This window comes from Ipomoea nil, unplaced genomic scaffold (assembly GCF_001879475.1).
Source record: "Ipomoea nil cultivar Tokyo-kokei standard unplaced genomic scaffold, Asagao_1.1 scaffold3394, whole genome shotgun sequence".
Lineage (NCBI taxonomy): Eukaryota > Viridiplantae > Streptophyta > Magnoliopsida > Solanales > Convolvulaceae > Ipomoea > Ipomoea nil.
Window position 1 is genome coordinate 237501 of NW_017619822.1, and position 17148 is coordinate 254648.

General features: G+C 32.4%; 2 protein-coding genes across 4 annotated transcripts; both read right to left on the reverse strand.

The window, feature by feature from the left end:
• Positions 1-4335: 4335 nt before the first annotated feature.
• LOC109171138 lies at positions 4336-6646 on the reverse strand. Its single transcript, XM_019320268.1, has 3 exons — positions 6539-6646; positions 5884-6074; positions 4336-4787 (listed from the first exon to the last, which is right to left on the reverse strand). Exons 2-3 carry the CDS (start codon positions 6063-6065, stop codon positions 4601-4603), a joined length of 369 nt encoding a protein of 122 aa, XP_019175813.1. The 5' UTR covers positions 6066-6074; positions 6539-6646; the 3' UTR covers positions 4336-4600.
• Positions 6647-13164: 6518 nt separating this feature from the next.
• On the reverse strand, positions 13165-16502 carry LOC109171136 (DNA-directed RNA polymerase III subunit RPC8-like). 3 transcript variants are annotated; one of them, XM_019320266.1, is made up of 9 exons: positions 16284-16502; positions 15973-16116; positions 15787-15882; positions 14879-14966; positions 13977-14061; positions 13794-13857; positions 13616-13705; positions 13335-13407; positions 13169-13290 (listed from the first exon to the last, which is right to left on the reverse strand). In XM_019320266.1, exons 2-8 carry the CDS (start codon positions 16081-16083, stop codon positions 13360-13362), a joined length of 582 nt encoding a protein of 193 aa, XP_019175811.1. In that variant the 5' UTR covers positions 16084-16116; positions 16284-16502; the 3' UTR covers positions 13169-13290; positions 13335-13359. The 3 variants fall into 3 exon arrangements, with proteins under 3 accessions (XP_019175812.1, XP_019175811.1, XP_019175810.1); XM_019320265.1 differs by lacking the exon at positions 16284-16502 and having other exon boundaries at positions 15973-16157; XM_019320267.1 differs by lacking the exons at positions 13616-13705; positions 16284-16502 and having other exon boundaries at positions 13165-13290; positions 15973-16158.
• Positions 16503-17148: the final 646 nt, after the last annotated feature.

A 17148-nucleotide genomic window follows, 5' to 3' on the forward strand; every position in this document is an offset into this window, starting at 1 on the left:
CATCTTCAACCTTTTTTTTTGGCCTGCCAGTCATCTTCCTTGGAACTGGAGTATGTATCTCATCTCCTTCAGTTCTTGGCCAAATCTGCTCTCCATTCATAGGCTGTATTACATGCTCATAGGTCTTCAAGTAGAGATCCTTAGTGTACCATTCATGGATGTACTGATCTGGTTGATGCCCCTTGTGAAATATGGCACAAATTAGTCAACTTCCAAAGTCTACAAGAACAAGTCCTCAACTCCAAATTGATCTTGAATTGAAATCTACCCCTTTTGACCTCATATCCATCAGCTCCATCGAAGATTACTTCCCAATCTGCACTACCAAGTATATTTTCATTCAACTTCTTGAGGACATTTGTGCCAAAATTCCTACTTCATCTCTCAGCAATTGCTTTCTTCTTAGCAATCCTCTTGATCACTGCAACTCTTATATCTTCAAGCATTGGAGTAATGTTCTTTGACATTGCATTCAACAATGTCTTGTTGTATGCCTCACTTAAATTGTTGTCAACCATGTAACATTTTACTTCTTCTTTGAAGTAAGCTTTCCACCAGTTCTGCATTAGGTACCTGGTCAGGTCATGAAGTGTCCTATCATCTACCTTCTCTAGATCTTTCAACTTCTCTGCTAGTAGTGCTTCAGTTGGAGTCCTTGCAATCTTCAGAAAGGAGCTTTTAGGACCTTCCCTCTGTGATTCTTACTCCAATTGGCATGCACATACCTAGCACAGTTTCTATGCTCAACCCCAGGGAATACTTCTAGTATGATATTAGATAAACCCTGCAAAATCATATTTAATGTTAGCAACAGATTAAGTTTTATTAACATATTTAAAGAAGTACAGAATTGAGTGATGGCTTGACCTTTTGCAGATCACTCATCAATGTCCATTGAGTATTATCCACTATTCCCAGGTCTGCCTTCAAAAATTCCAGAAACCATCTCCCACAAGAGCTGTTTTCAATCTCCACTACAACCCAAGCTATTGGGTACATTTGATTATTCACATCTCTACCCACAGCTGTGAGGATTCACCCTTCAATTTGCCTTTTAAAAAACAGTTATCTAGTCCAATAAACCTCCTATAACACTCTAAAAACCCCTTCTTCAAGGCATTAAAACATACATAGATCCTCTGAAATACCAAAGGTGAAGTAGGAACAATTCTGGTTGTTTTAATCTTCACTGTACTGCCTAGATCTGAATTCAAACACTCTTGAGCATAGTTCGTAAGCCTTTTTGAACTGACTCTCATAACCAATATCCAACTTCTTCAGAATCACATTCACTGCCCTTCTACACATACTGACAGTCACATTAATGTTCATCTCAGACTTAATGTCTCTGCTCAACTCAGAGTATCCAATTGTTGGATTTTGCCTCACATTTTCTTCAAATTTCCACTCTAACCACTTTTGATTAACTATCCCTAATGTGAATTGATTGTTGCATTTATGCTCCAACATAATTGCTTTAACTTGAAAACACTTGGTTCTTTCTTCCCTCCCAGCACTTATATGAAATGCACACCCCTTTCCAAGACACTCAACCCTAGCATACCTTAGCCCATTTTTTTTTTCCAAAATAATTCTCTCTTGGTGTGAACAACATAACTTATCATAGCAAGCTTGAATTGGACTCTAGGCCCAGGTAAACTTAAACCAACCAGCTCAAGCTCATCTACCCCATGTTCCACATAAATCTCACACCTTTTATTTTCACAAGCAATCTTAGTTAAGTGTAGACTACTAGCATCATTATTTAATAGTTTTAAATTTGTAAAGGGTTCAGTGGTCAACTTATAAGTCAGATAGGCTATTTTTCCATATCTTTGGTCTGCTATATACTTTACTAAGTGTGGATAGCATATTAAATCAGGATCCACAGTCACTACCTCTGTCTCCCCATTCAAATATTTCAACCTAGGCTTTTGCACGAAATTGCGACCATGATGAATAATTAATTCCACAGTTTCATTCATCCTGACAACACAAATACAATGCACATTTCAACATAAAACCATTGACACACTTTATACAGACAACAATTGTCATAAGTAAGAGTAAACAAATGCAGTTTTCAAAAAAAAAAAAAAAAAAAAAAAAAAAAAAGAGTAAACAAATGCAGGACCACACTTTGTCAAAGCATATACATAAAAAATGCAGTATACATGGACCCCACTACATCAAAATCAATACTGAATTAAAGCAAAAGCAACAGCACCATGGACCACGCCGCATTCAACGCATATTCAAAGCAAATCAAAGCAAATTCAAAACATATTCAAAGCATATTCGCATAAGAAAACATTATAATAGTGTACATTGTTCTACATATACAGTTACTTCAACATACCTTAGTCTTCTTTCGTAAATATTGCCTACGAATGCCAGAAATTTTTCCTTCATCGTCCAATGGTAGTTGCGATGTATGGGATGTCGTCAGGCTTAGTGATTTAGGGTTTGGATGGTAGAACGGGAGATTGGATGGTTTCAGATCGCTATTTGAGTCGCGAGTCGGCCGGTTAGGGTCAGCGATTTCAATTTAGGGTTAGTGAATTAGGTATCAATTTGGGTTTAATTTAGACAACTGATGAATTGGCTGCCACCTCTACAACTTAAAACACGCCAATAGCATACCACGTCCACATCAGCAACGCATTACCTAGAACTTGCGTGCTACTTGTAAAAAACGACTAATTGGAAAAAATTTGACGGTTTGTGCATCGAATAGGCACTAATGAAAGGTCAGGGTGTGGCATGAAGAATCGCAATTGGTTCATGGTGCGATTTGGCACTTTTGCCATAATAATAAGAAAAACGGTACAAATAGGCCATTGAACTATTTGGGGGATAGCAATTAAGCCACCGAACTCGAATAAGCTTCAAATTCATCTATGAACCTGGAAAAAAAAGTGCAATTAGCATTTTTAGCAGGTTAACATGTTTGGGTTGCTATGTGTATATTTTATTATTTTATTATTTTTATTATCCTACTAAGCATTTACCCTCTTCCTGGATGTCATATTTTCCTGATTTTATTTTGTGATGTGTCGGGTATTGTACTTAAAAATTATTTTTTAAATTTATTTTAATAATTTCAAATAAAATAATTATTTTCAATAAAATAAAATAAATAAAATAATTATTTTAAAATCAATTTTTTTTTTAAGAAAAAACCTTGCCGGAGACCAAGGGGTGGGAACCGCCTCGTCTCCGGCCAGCCATAGAGACGAAGCGGTACCGCTTCGTCTCCGGCTAGCCATGGAAACGATCCCCTTCGTCACCATGGCGGCCGGAGACGAAGGGGACCCTTCGTCTCCTTGACTGGCTGGCCAGAGACGAAGGGTCCCCTTCGTCTCCAACTAGCCATGGAGGCTGTTTTTTTTTTTTTTAATTTCAAAATAATTATTTTATTTATTTATTTATTTAAATAATTATTTTATTTGAAATTATTAAAATAAATTTAAAAAATTATTTTTAAATACAGTACCCGACACGTCAGAAAATAAAATCAGGAAAACATGGCATCCAGGAAGAGGGTCAAATGCTTAGTAAGATAATAAAAATAATAAAATATAAAACAAAATATACACATGGAAACTCAAACTTGTTGTTAACCTGCTAAAAATGTTAATTGCACTTTTTTTTTTCCAGATTCATGGATGATTTTAGAGCTTATTCGAGTTCGGTGGCTTAATTGTTATCCCCCAAATACTTCAATAGCCTATTTGTACATTTTCCCTAATAATTATAATTAATAAATAAATAAATAAATAAATAAATAAATAAATAATCTATCCTAATGTCTTTAATTTATCCTTTTTTTAATCATTCTATAAATTAGGGCAAAAATATTTAAAAAAGTAAAAATAAAATCATGTACAAATCAAAAATTAAAATTATATTTTCTTTAATCACAATTGATAAATAAGCATAAAAACGTAATGTAATTGATAAAAAAATAATAACTTTCACAAATTATATCAGTTTAAAATAAGTAATAATAAAAATACGTGAAGAGGCAAAAAGTGTGGTTAATTATATATCTTCAGAAAGAACAAAGGGGTGTGTAACCTCGTTCTAGCATTCTTGAAAATGGTTGACATATATATCCATTCCAATCTAGAACTGACTGCCAATGATTCCCTTGAATGTGAATCATGTGATTCTATATCATTGAACCTGCAAACCTTCTTCATTCCTCCATTGAATGTAGAATGATGATAATAATATTGTTTTTTTTTTTTTTTTTTTGCATTTTCATATTTTTCTTTTTACAGCATTTGAGGAAGGGAAGAAGAGAACAATTAAATTCCAACTTACTAATTATTTATTTTGAAATAAGAATCTTCTTTCATTTGAATCAAAAGTTTTTAATACAGAAAATACCATCTGGACACAAAGTTGAACACAAGAATAGCTGTATTATTGTAGCAATCAAAGTTAAGCACTGAATTGTCAGCTTCAAAAACTTTTTTGAGGGAAACAATCTTGATGTAGGAGTGTCAGCTCTCACTCAGATCATCTTAATAAACACAGAAAGCTTATAGCTATCATCAACTTGGCTAAATAATGTATGATCAACTGTTCTTTTTCAAGGATAGTAACCAGTGAATGTAAAACCTCTTCCTACAATCTCTCCAGCACAAAACCATGCAAAGCACTCGAGCCCAAATAAAGCTGCAATACCGGCATGTTCAACTTTCAACTCCTGCCTATTCTTCCACATGTTCTTCACATAATCCAGCTCCTTCCAAAATGCTTCATTCCGCCCAGGAATGCTGCACATAATATATAAAAAGGTTAGCAACTCATCATCATTATAGCAAGTGCATATAGTGATATAGATATAGTAGACTACTATATTATCAATACTCAATAGAGCGGCCATAACCATTCAATTTAAGTACTCTGTCCACCACTCCCCACAAAAGACCAACAATTTCAGACACTTGAACACATGCAGTTGTTCTTCTAAAGGGCCCAATAAATGAAAGTAATAGGAAAAATTTCATGGGATGTACTGGAATGTAGTCAAAAACAGTCATGAGGTGACTAAAATATGAGCAAGATAATTTTCTACCTATCATAAAAGAAATATGCTGGATTAATGGTGTTACCACTGATTGATTATATTAAACATATTCTTTGTTCAACTTCACAAAACAAAAGGGTTATATGGCAACAAAATTTTCTGTTACTTCATCTATAATTATTGTGTTTCGGATTTTTCCATATCCAAGATGGTGGTTATTTTATTTACTTTGCATGGCCCACAAGTATGGTTTTGTTATAGTCACACATGAAAACTAAGGTCATTCTAAGCCCCAAGCTCTATCAATTAAATCAAGCCGTTAGATACTTGAGAAGCAAATAAGAGTCCTACCAACAATATTAAGGGAAAAAGTTTAAGAAAACTACTAAAATAGCAAGTATTGTGGCGTGCTAGTTATATGATCAAAGTAACAATGCATTTTACTGAATGAGTTAAATCATATACCTTCATTTAATATGAATTTTTAGAATAAAATTTGTACTTTTCTGAAAGTACCCATAACAGTAGGAAAGTAATTCTTGAAGGCAGAAAAGGAAGTTGAAAGCTTATGCATACTAACACATCATAGAGTTCAGCATGAACATGAAGATGAAAACTGTTGAAAAGATATTAATCCTCAAGTGTAAAATACTAAGAAAATAAGAATTAAGCAAGTGAAGTGGTTGACAGGAAAAACTACGAATAAAAGAGACATCAAACAAGTTTATGTAATGTTTGGATATGCATGTCTGAATCAAAGCAATGATGTTATTTTCTTACAAGTTAAAACTATATCAGCTAATAGAACACAAACATTAAGCAATTTAGATGGAAAAAGTAACCTAGCAAGGCGAGTGTAAAACAGCTGCTTAGATAACTCAGAGCACTTCTCCACAGTCGGAGGCTCAACAATATACTGTTTGTTCTGCTCCAATGCCTGCCTGTAGTAAGTCGAACCATTCTTGGCAACAAACTTTGTTAATTCACAAGCCTTTGCTGAAACTTGCTGAAGCTTGGACGCCATTGTTGCCCCCTATAAGAAATCAAGGCAGATATTACAATTCATCAGCAAAAATCCTGAAATCATTATGCACTCTTATAAAAAATTTATAATCAATTATGTGTACTCCCCATTGGGGCACATAGTACAACATTTGACTTCATAGATCAGACTAAGAACAATTAAATATCAACATTCAATTGGGCATAACAGAATAAGAATAACCCACTACTCGGCGCTACAAAATTCACAGATCCGAACGAACATCATCATCCGAACCAGTCAAACAGTAGTATCATCAGTCAAACAAAACCCTAAGACAATTCTCAAAATAAGCACAATCTACCGATTCACATGTACACACCTACCTTGCGATCTATGGATCTGAGGAAAGTTTCGAAGACAAAAGCATATTAAATGCAACAAAAAAGAAAAAGAAGGAATCTCACATAATTGAATTGCCAGTTAAGGAAGAGAATGTTGAGCTCTGAGTTTACCTGAGTTTTTTTTTTTATCCAGAAGGAAGCTCAGGGTCGTAAACCCTAACCCGCTGAGGTATTGACTATTGAGAAACTCAGATTAATCGGGGAACGAAAAAGTAATCACACGACATTTATAGTGCGAATTAACTCGGTAGCCACAGTATAAGTACGTTAACCTCAGTTTCCATAGTTTTTTATTTGATTTTTTTTACACTTTTGGTCCGACTAGTATAGTGTCACTAATAATTTTGATCCACAATTTTTAAAATGTAAAATTAATCCATAGCTATTACTTTCTTAGTGAATTTGGTCCTTCCGATACATTCTCCGTTCAATTTTAATCAAAAAAAAAAAAATCACATTTTTAACATAGGTAATATTGTCTTTTTCCATCTCACTATCAGTAAGACAGTAATAGAATATTTGACCCTTTCATCTTTTTTTTTTTTCAATTTCTTCTTATATTTAACAATATTACAAAACTGATTACATAAGATGCATTTGGCGATTTATTTATTTTTCGTAGCGATCAGAATTGAATAAACAACGTGCAATGTTCACTTCGCATCTCTATCGTCCGTCAACATGTTCAACATAAAATATACTTAAACACATAATACGCAAATTATGTATATAATTTAACTATTAATTTAAACATTTAATTAACGTCAATCACAGTGACTAATTCACTCGCTGAATTATAAGCACCTCTAATTTAGACTGATTTTTAAATAATATCAAAATTTAAAATTTATTTCTCATTGAGTATTTTACTACTTATATTTATAATGTGTGTTAATTTGTGAGATTTATAGTTTGTTACGTATTAGTACGTATATTTATAATGTGAATTAATTTGTGTAATTTTATAATATAGTACATGTGATAATAATTATTTAAATGGATTTATTAATTGATATTAAATACATTTTGTGATTTATTATGACAAATATTTTTTTAAATCTACTTTTTATGAATCATTTAGTCAATGTAGTCTACAAGTTTATTTAATATTTTATCGCATTCAAATTTATTTAGAAAATTTTAAATTTGATCTAACTAGAAGAAAAAACATTTATGAATATAATAATATCAATAGAAAATTAGAGATGGTGTGGTTTAAAATGTATTTTCTATTCAAATTGTTTTATCTAATTGATTGTGTTTCACATCTATCCTGAAAATTTTTAAAAACGTGTTTAAAAAAATAGTTTTTGTGATATAATTAAACTTGTGTTGGTATTACAAATAATAATAATAATAATAATAATAATAATAATAATAATAATAATAATAACAATAATAACAATAATAACAATAATAACAATAATAACAATAATAACAATAATAACAATAATAACAATAATAACAATAATAATAATAATAATAATAATAATAATAATAATAATAATAATAATAATAATAATAATAATAATAATAATAATAATAATAATAATAATAATAATAATAATTGCAAATAAGGTTAAAATGTCAATAATAATCCTATGAAAAAAGAATTATTATTTTCTAGGAAAAACTGAAAACGTACACAAGCATTTTCACGCTCATTTTTTTAGATTTGATTTACACCCCCTACATGCAAGAAAGAACCTCTATACTATATAAATCAATAAATATTAGAAATGTTCTTGTATAAATAGTAGTACAAACCCACTTCCCAAACCAATGTGGGACAAATGCTACTTTAAAGCTTTTTCCCTTTATTTTTCCAACTCAAATGGGTTTACTTTGAAAATCAATTTCTCATTCATCGATTATCCGTTTTTAGCGTATAATATATAAATCTCTTCGTCTTACTATGAAGAAACCGAATCCACTTTGACCCGATCCAAATCGAAAGTGGACCCCACTAATAATTGTACCACAAAATAGCCACTTATTATGTCATTTTAAGCTATTTTCTCAACAAAAATATAATATTTATTATTTTTGTTTGAAATGATGAGGAATTTTGCTAAGAAAAAATGAAGGCTGGAGGTGTCAAGAGGATAATGAGTAGGAAGAAAACTGTTGTGGACCAATCCTGCAACCACGGTGAGAAGGAAAGACAATATTATCAATGCTAAAAATGAAAAAAAAAAACAAAAAAACAAAAAAACAAAAACAAAAAAAAAAACAAACAAAAAAAAAAAAACGTCCGGCTAAAGTTGAACGGAGAATGCACCGGAATGACCAAATTCGCTAAGAACGTAATAGCCGTGGACCAATTATACAAGTTTAGAAAGTTGTGGATCAAAGTTGTTAGTGACACTATAGTCGCGCGATTAAAAGTGCGAAAAATTCTTCTTTTTTTAACCTCAAATTTTACTCTTTGCACTCAAATCTACATGTGACATCCCGTAATATTTTATTTCCAAAAATATTGCCTGTAATTATTTTCTAAGAATGAATTTGTTCTCTTGTTGAGCCCAACTCTTTAATTGGAATAATTCCTAAAATATTTCTAAACCAAGAGTCAAATTCTTTGAACTAGCCCATATATATTTATTCTAAGACATTTACTTCCTAGTATTATGGGTTTTTCCCTAAAACAACTATGTTCAACGGTCGATCCATGATTCCCTGGATAGGATAGGTAGGTGTTACCCTTTGAACCTTCCCTTGTGAAGATACGTTTACTCTACTTGTTGTACGGTAAAATACGATGTCTTTGAACCTACCGCCGTTTGTGTAGACGATGACATATCTCACACAAGAACCTCCCAAACATGCTTTGTTCTCATAACTGTGCCTGTTTGAGTCGTGGGTCACCGTTCCTGGTTCTGCAAGAGTTTATGAAGAATTGAGTCATACCAATTCTCCTTTGAAGCAACCCTCACTTCTCTCTCACATAGGTGATTCTTTTACGAGTATCCCGTATACTCACACATGTCAACCGGCATTTTGAATCATTAAAGCTTTAACGTGCTAACCTCGTATGGAAATCACTATTCTAACGAGGAGTAGTAGAGAGTCGGAGACCCCCACAGTGACACGCTTCGTTCCATAATTTAGTTGTCCCCTTGAACCTATGTGCTAGCTAGGTTGGGTGTCCACTATAGACCTTTTATACCAAGGGCTTTAGACCCATTTCTCGTGTCAATTTCTCCACAACTTATTTTCCTAACCCTTTGGTTAACAGATCCGCTATATTGTATTTTAACTGTACGTAGTCAATCGAGACAATACCCATTGTGAAAAGTTGTCTAATTGTATTATGTCTATGACGCATATGTCTAGACTTACCATTATTCATATGACTCTGTACTCTCCCAATTGTGGCTTGACTATCGCAGTGCACATAGATTAGAGGTACAGGTCTTTCCCAACTAGGAATTTCCTCGAGAAAATGGCGTAGCCATTTAGCTTCTTCACAACCTTTGTCCAAGGCTATCAGCTCAGATTCCATTGTGGATCTAGCTATCAGGGTTTACTTTGAGGATTTTCAGGTAACGGCTGCACCAGCTAGTGTAAAGACGTAACCACTCGTGGACTTGGAGTCCTTAATATCTGATATCCAGTTAGCGTCGTTATACCTTTCAAGTATAGTAGGATATCTCGCATAGTGCATCCCAAAGTCATGAGTATACCTCAAGTATCTCATGACCTTTACTATTGCTTTCCAGTGCATTGCACCGGGGTTACTCGTATATCTACTGAGTTTACTAACCGTAAATGCAATATCCAGCCTAATTTAGCTCATAAGATACATCAAACTACCAATAACCCGAGCATATTCTATTTGAGAAATACCCTCTTCATGGTTCTTGGTTAGATGAACGTTTGTATCAAACGGTCTCATCGCCAATTGATCATCATCCTTGTTAAATTTTGCAAGGATTTTATCAATATAATGAGATTAGCTCAACACAATACCATCAGGTCTTCTAATGATTTTAATCTCAATGATTAAATCAGCCAAACTCATGTCCTTCATGTCAAATCTCGCATTTAACATGTTTTTGGTAGACTTGATCATTCGATCGTTACTACCAACAATGAGTATATCATCTACGTATAATCAAAGAATGACATACCCGCCTATCGTTTCCTTAACATAGACACATTTGTCACTTTCATTTATTTTAAACCCATTGGTAAACATCGCGTGGTCAAACTTCTCGTGCCATTGTTTAGGCGCTTGTTTTAAACCATATAGTTTAACCAACCTACACACTTTCTTTTCTTGGCCTGGAACAACAAACCCTTCGGGTTGTTCCATATAGATATCTTCATCTAACTCGCCATTTAAAAAAAATGATTTTTACATCTATTGTTTATCTTATTTTTCCCTTTATTATATTATTTAATTTTCCTAAATAGCCTTATATTTCGTCAATGTAAACTTTAGTAACGGAATATTTCATTAACTATTTATTATTCTTAACTTACTCTTTGATTTTCATAAGGAAGGTCTTAGGTTCGAACACCATCCCAATCAAAATTGACATAATTGCTAAACATATACTATGAATATGTTAGAGTGTATTAAAAAGATACAATATAAAATCTAACGTGAGCTTTGGTCAATTAATTAGAATCACGCATTGTCAAAATCTAAAATGAAACGATACACCTAATTTACAATATATATTCAACATATATGAAAAATTATGCCTATTATCATTGTCTTGTTGGGGAAGAAAGATTTGGTTCTGTTTTTGAAGGTGCATTGCGCCAAGGCACTAAAATTGCAGTGAAACACATCAGGAGACAAGATCAAATCAAGAATTCATTTCTGGTGGAAGCGGCAACAAGAGGAAGCATGGATCATGCCAATTAATATGATTTTGTGTTTCAAAAATTATGCTTAGTATATTGTCCAGTGAGGGTGCTTTCCTCTAAAATTGCAATTGCACCAGTTAATACAACATTTCTGCCACAGGCCATACTTATGCATTCTTGAAATATTTACTTTTATGGAAAAAATTGATAATCTTGCATTGATATACGCCAGGATACCGAATGATGCTTTGATAAATTCTGAAACACTAATTCAAAAATATTTGTTGGGCATCAAACTATTTGCACAATGCGCGTGTGGTAACTAGTATATAATATAGACAACTTTCTTTGTGACCGATGAAAATATCCTATCCAAACTTGTCGCATCAGAAAACTTGGATAAGGAGTAGAATTTGAGAATCCTATAGTAGAATTCTTTTCTAATTTAGAGAGCATGTTTTATTCTTACTCATTTTTTACCCTATTTTTTAAATTCAATTACAATTTTTTTTTTTGAAATTTAATGTTATAAAATTAATCACAAGTTCAGAATTTTGACTGACTTTTTATACATGATATTCAAATTATTTTTGAATATATTCATTTTGAGTAAAAACATATATAATTTTTCTTTCAAGTTTAGTATATGTAAAATTTTAGCATCCGAAATCGATGCCAAATTTATGTGGATGTTAATTTTAGCTTCAAACGGATGGTTGGACTAAAAATGCTATAATAAAAAAATAAAAAATCAATACAATAGTTCAAAATTGATATACATGATGGTCCAAGTGAGCTAGATCAAGAATTTAAACTACTCAAGACTACTCTTTCTTTCACAATTGATATAGAAGAAGACTTAATATTCAATTTGAGAAAATTACACTTTTGGTCCTATGACGATAGTAGAGGTGGTAATAGGACCAAAAGTGTAATTTTCTCTATTCAATTTGGTCCATCGACTATTAAGATTTCACCAATTTGATTTTTGACTATCAAAGTTGTTCAATTTAGTCCCTAAATATGCAATTTTTACTTAAAATGATCCCCGACTATTAGAATTTTATCAATTTGATCTTCGACTACTAAAGTTGCTCAATTTAGTCTTTAACTATGCAATTTTTAACTAAAATGGTCCATCGGCTATTAAGATTTCACCACTTTGGTTCTCGATTTTCCAAAAAGATCACCAAATCCACAATAAACTTACATTTTAAGTTAACATTTGCATTGTTGGGGACTAAATTGAACAACTTTGGTAATCGATGATCAAAGTGGTGTCGGAGGATCATTTTAGATAAAAATTGCATAGTTAGGAACTAAATTGAGCAATTTTATTAGTCAATGAGCAAAGTGGTGAAATCCTAAGAGTCAAGGAACCATTTTAAGTAAAAATTGCATAGTTAGGAACTAAATCGAACAACTTTGATAGTCGATAACCAAATTGATGAAATCCTAATAGTCAAGGGACCAAATAATTTTGTACGTAGGTTTCTTGTTGGTTTTAAAATTTCAAAATGGTCTTTGGTGACAATATCAAATTTAGTTACAAACTATCATTTTAGCCATTTAATATCCTAGACTATCATATTTTGATCACTTTTAATCTTTCCGATGAATTTTCCAATAAAACCTTATTATAGATAAGGATATTTTCGCCTCTTCATTTTTTGTTTCCTGATTTTTTGACACCTATGGAGTTCTCTCAACAAGTCAGGATGGCAAAGAGGAAACACTTCCTGCTTCCGCCGTCGCTGCCAGCATAATTAAGATGAAGGTCGGAGATTCCTCGTCAATATCACAACCCTTGCTAGACAATCATTGATGACCTCCAAGTCAATGACGTCTTCTTCTGATTTTTTTGGTCCACATAACACTGTGTGGACCATAGTCCATACAATATATCAATGATTGTATTGCATAAATTAACTAGTAACAGAACTTTCACCACAAATTGATTCATTAAACTACAATCTTTACAATTGCTATTATCCTACAAAATGACGACAACCTCCGGTTTAAACTTAAAGGGGAAGTTCTCAGATCGCATGAAAAATGGAAGAAGATCAATCCTCTCAAAAAAGTGAAAAACCTTACCTATGTCCATTACTTCACACCCACCATGAAACGGGACCCAAACCATCCGCATCAAGTGATCCCTGCCATTTTCAAATAAACACGAAAATCAATACATCATTGACAGTTCAACAAGGAAAGCATTATTCCTAGATAGGTTGTATTTTCTTTTTCAAATTTAGACTCGTAAAATTCATGAAACTACCGGTGCATAAACCACATCTAGTCAACATACAAAAATCAAGTTTGACAAAGACTAGAGAACAGTCCATTAGTTCGTAGTTGACATACCGTGATCACCATAGGAGCAAATGGCTTTGCATCTTTCTCTTGATTTAAAGGTAACGATGGATAGCTAATTTCGAGAACTCGGAATCTAATCTGTGGCAATAGGAATCAATTTTATTCATGTAAATTCCATAATAAATGAGGGAGGTAAAGAAGGCATCAAATTAGACTGTATCACAACCTCATCTGTACCATCAATAGGATATTTTTCTCCTTCATACTCCCATATCCACCTGACCTGGTTCCTAAAATAGTAAAATGGAAAATATAGTTTATTATCAAGAAAAGAATATTTTATTATTCGATCAGATTTTTGCACTTCAAGGGTCACCCTACAAGATAGTTTCAAAGGATAAATATGTACCTGCTTTCAGGATCAGGCTCAGAATGTGAAGGATTCGGCATCAAAGCCGCTGGTACATAGATGTCATCAAAAAATCCAAGTGATACTACAAAACACAATTGTATAGATTACACATTAGAATACTAGCTCCCTTAGACGCAATTGTCAGGCACAAAACATATATCCAAATAGCAAGGTAGAAAGCATAGGTTAAGACACTACATATAGACCATATAAGTAATATACTTTTGCATATGTTTTTAAAACAAATTTCCTTGAAAGAGAAAAACATTATCAAATTGAATCAATGAGTCAATCTGTAAATAAAGTAGCAACCATTTTGTACTTGTGCTTTTGAAGGAAATTTGATGCAATCATGTGCTCTGTGAAAATGTCGCTAATCAACTTAAAGAAACTACTACGTATTACACAAAGGAAACTGTTACTCTATGGAAGACAACATATCAGCCGAGCACAAGCACCTTCATATAGAGGTTGCTCCAAATTAGTCATAACGAAGTTAGAGCAACACAAAAAATAAATAGCCATCAAACTACTTATTCCATAATATGCTAATCTAGAGACTGATTTTCAGAATAATCAGGAAACTGCACTTACACAATGCACCCCAAACTTCACCCTAGTTGGCATTTATTGGTTATTTGGCATGCTTTAATGTAATTTGGAAGACAACATTAACCTGCAGTCTCTATCATTAATTCCAAAACAAATTTATCATTTGACAAAGGTTAATGATTACCTTCCTATTACTTTTCACTTCACTATAAGCCCTTGTTCAACTTATCGCATACATATGTGTCTCCATACAGATATGACTCAACAACATGAAATGATGAAAAAGTAACATATATCCACATGCAATAAGAATGGAATCATATTGTTAATGTGTTTGTAACCCATACAGCGTAAACCATTTGCATTGGATTCTTTCAGCCTTGCTGCTATGACCTCTCCCCTAAACGGGCGAAAGATTATCAATCTGAATTTCACCTGCAACAAAACCATGTTTATTTAGGATTTATTAAACATAGATATAAGCAATTCAACTTATATGGAATACTATACAAGATGCAATCAAAAGTATAGGGTTTAGCTATCAAACATGTCTCATATCTACTCCTTTCTAGTCTAATGCTACCTCACATGGCATGCTCATCCTGTGCTCTCAAACATGACCGAAAAGTAGTGCACACTATTTTGTACTTCACATGGAAATTTTAGATTCAAAGTTTCACTTGCAATTGTTAACTAAGAAATTATATCCATATGTTGTTGAAAGCATAATTGTAAAATCTATATACAACTCCACTCCATATTCTTCTCACTTCTTATTTTCTTTTTAAGAAGTTTGATCTCTATGCACCTATACGTGCATATATTTAGTAAGGCTGGGTTCTAACTACTCAAGTAAATGATCAAACAATATGGAGCATCACTTATACTCAGAAGCTAAAATATTTTGCTCACAGATTTAAAAATAAAGAAATAAAGAAATAAATAAAGCTAAATGGTGAGGACAGAGGATGAACAACAGATTGATGATGTATTAACATCACTCATCATGCTAAAAGTATATTCCTACCATTTCTCAATATCTTCTAGAATGTATTAATGTAATGATAATTCCTGGGAAAAATTCCTAATGCATAAAGCCAAATTGATATCACATAATAAAAATAAATTAGTACTTCAACTAATCTAGGAAACTATTATCCACAAAAAAAAAAAAAAAAAAAAAAAAAAAAAAAAAAAAAAAAAAACAAAGATAGAGAAAAATAAAATTCAATCAAAGCTCATCAACACATAATACCGTATATGTGGAGGCACCATCTCCTGCGAAAATAAAACCACCATCAATGGAGCGAATATCATATACAGATATACAAAGCCCTAATTGTGCAATAACCTGCATAAATATCATAATTCTCAATAAATAAGAAGAAAATAGAATCATGAATTGTGCAACAACCAAGGCAAAAATAGAAGAAATGGAAACCTTGTCTACAAAGAGACCCTCGAGCTCTCCCTTGATAGCTTCATTAAGTGGAAGATTGAGGAGATGGGGAGGTAATCTCAAAGTGTGCTCAATTTCGCTCAGATAGAACATTACTTATCCACTCTAATCAGTGAGAAGTTCAACCTTTGCAAACAATGCCGGATAAAAATGATAAACTTTGATGGAACTAAATCAATAACATTGTGCCTGACTAATTCAATTTATAAAATGACTCCAGAAACTAATTTCATGGAAGTAATCAAACAATGAAACAACTAACAAGTCAACTTTGATTAAAAATTAAAATGAACCTGGAGCAGTGGAGCTGCGTCGCAAAGGCAAACTGTCGGCGACGCCGGTGAGCCAGCAATAGCAGAATGATGGCGACGGGCCTTCTCGCGTGAATCGACAAAAAATCGATGAAGGTCTGTAGCTTGAACTGATTATGTTTGTCTGGCGTGAATCAGCGACCTGTGAAGGTTGGTGGCTTCCGTAGCTTGAACTGATTATGTTTGTCTTTTTGAGGGGCAAAGTCTCAAGTCTGAAAATAGGATTTAGGGTTTTAAGTTTAGAGAACTCCCGCGCTCTGTGGACTGTTTTGATAAGGCAAATTCTTTGCACCACATATTTTGCTATTTACACCCCCTATTTAATAGGTGTAATAGTTTTATAGGTGGTGCAAATAAAAAAGTGCTATTTGCACCACCTTATTAAATGTAGTCAAACATTAATCTCTATTTTTTTATTTAATAATCAATCTCATTATTATTATTATTATTATTATTATTATTATTATTATTATTATTATGTTTTAATGCCTAATTATTTTGTGCAATATTTTTTTACGTTTTTATTTTCAATACATATTTTTTTAAGTTTCTTTTTCAATACATCTTTTTTTGTTCAATACATGTTTTTTTAAGTTTATATTTTCAATACTTATTTTTGTTTATGTTTTAATTTTAAATAAAAAGAAATAATAATTAATTTTGTTATTCTAATATTTTTTATAACTCAAATTTGTTGTAATACATTATTTTAAATTGATTTAACTATAAATTGAAATATAAAATGATTACTAGTGATATTTGAAATGAATAAATATAAATTGATTTTCTACCTATCTTTTTATACTGTAAATACCGTAACAATTTTATAAAGATATATGTGGGTTAT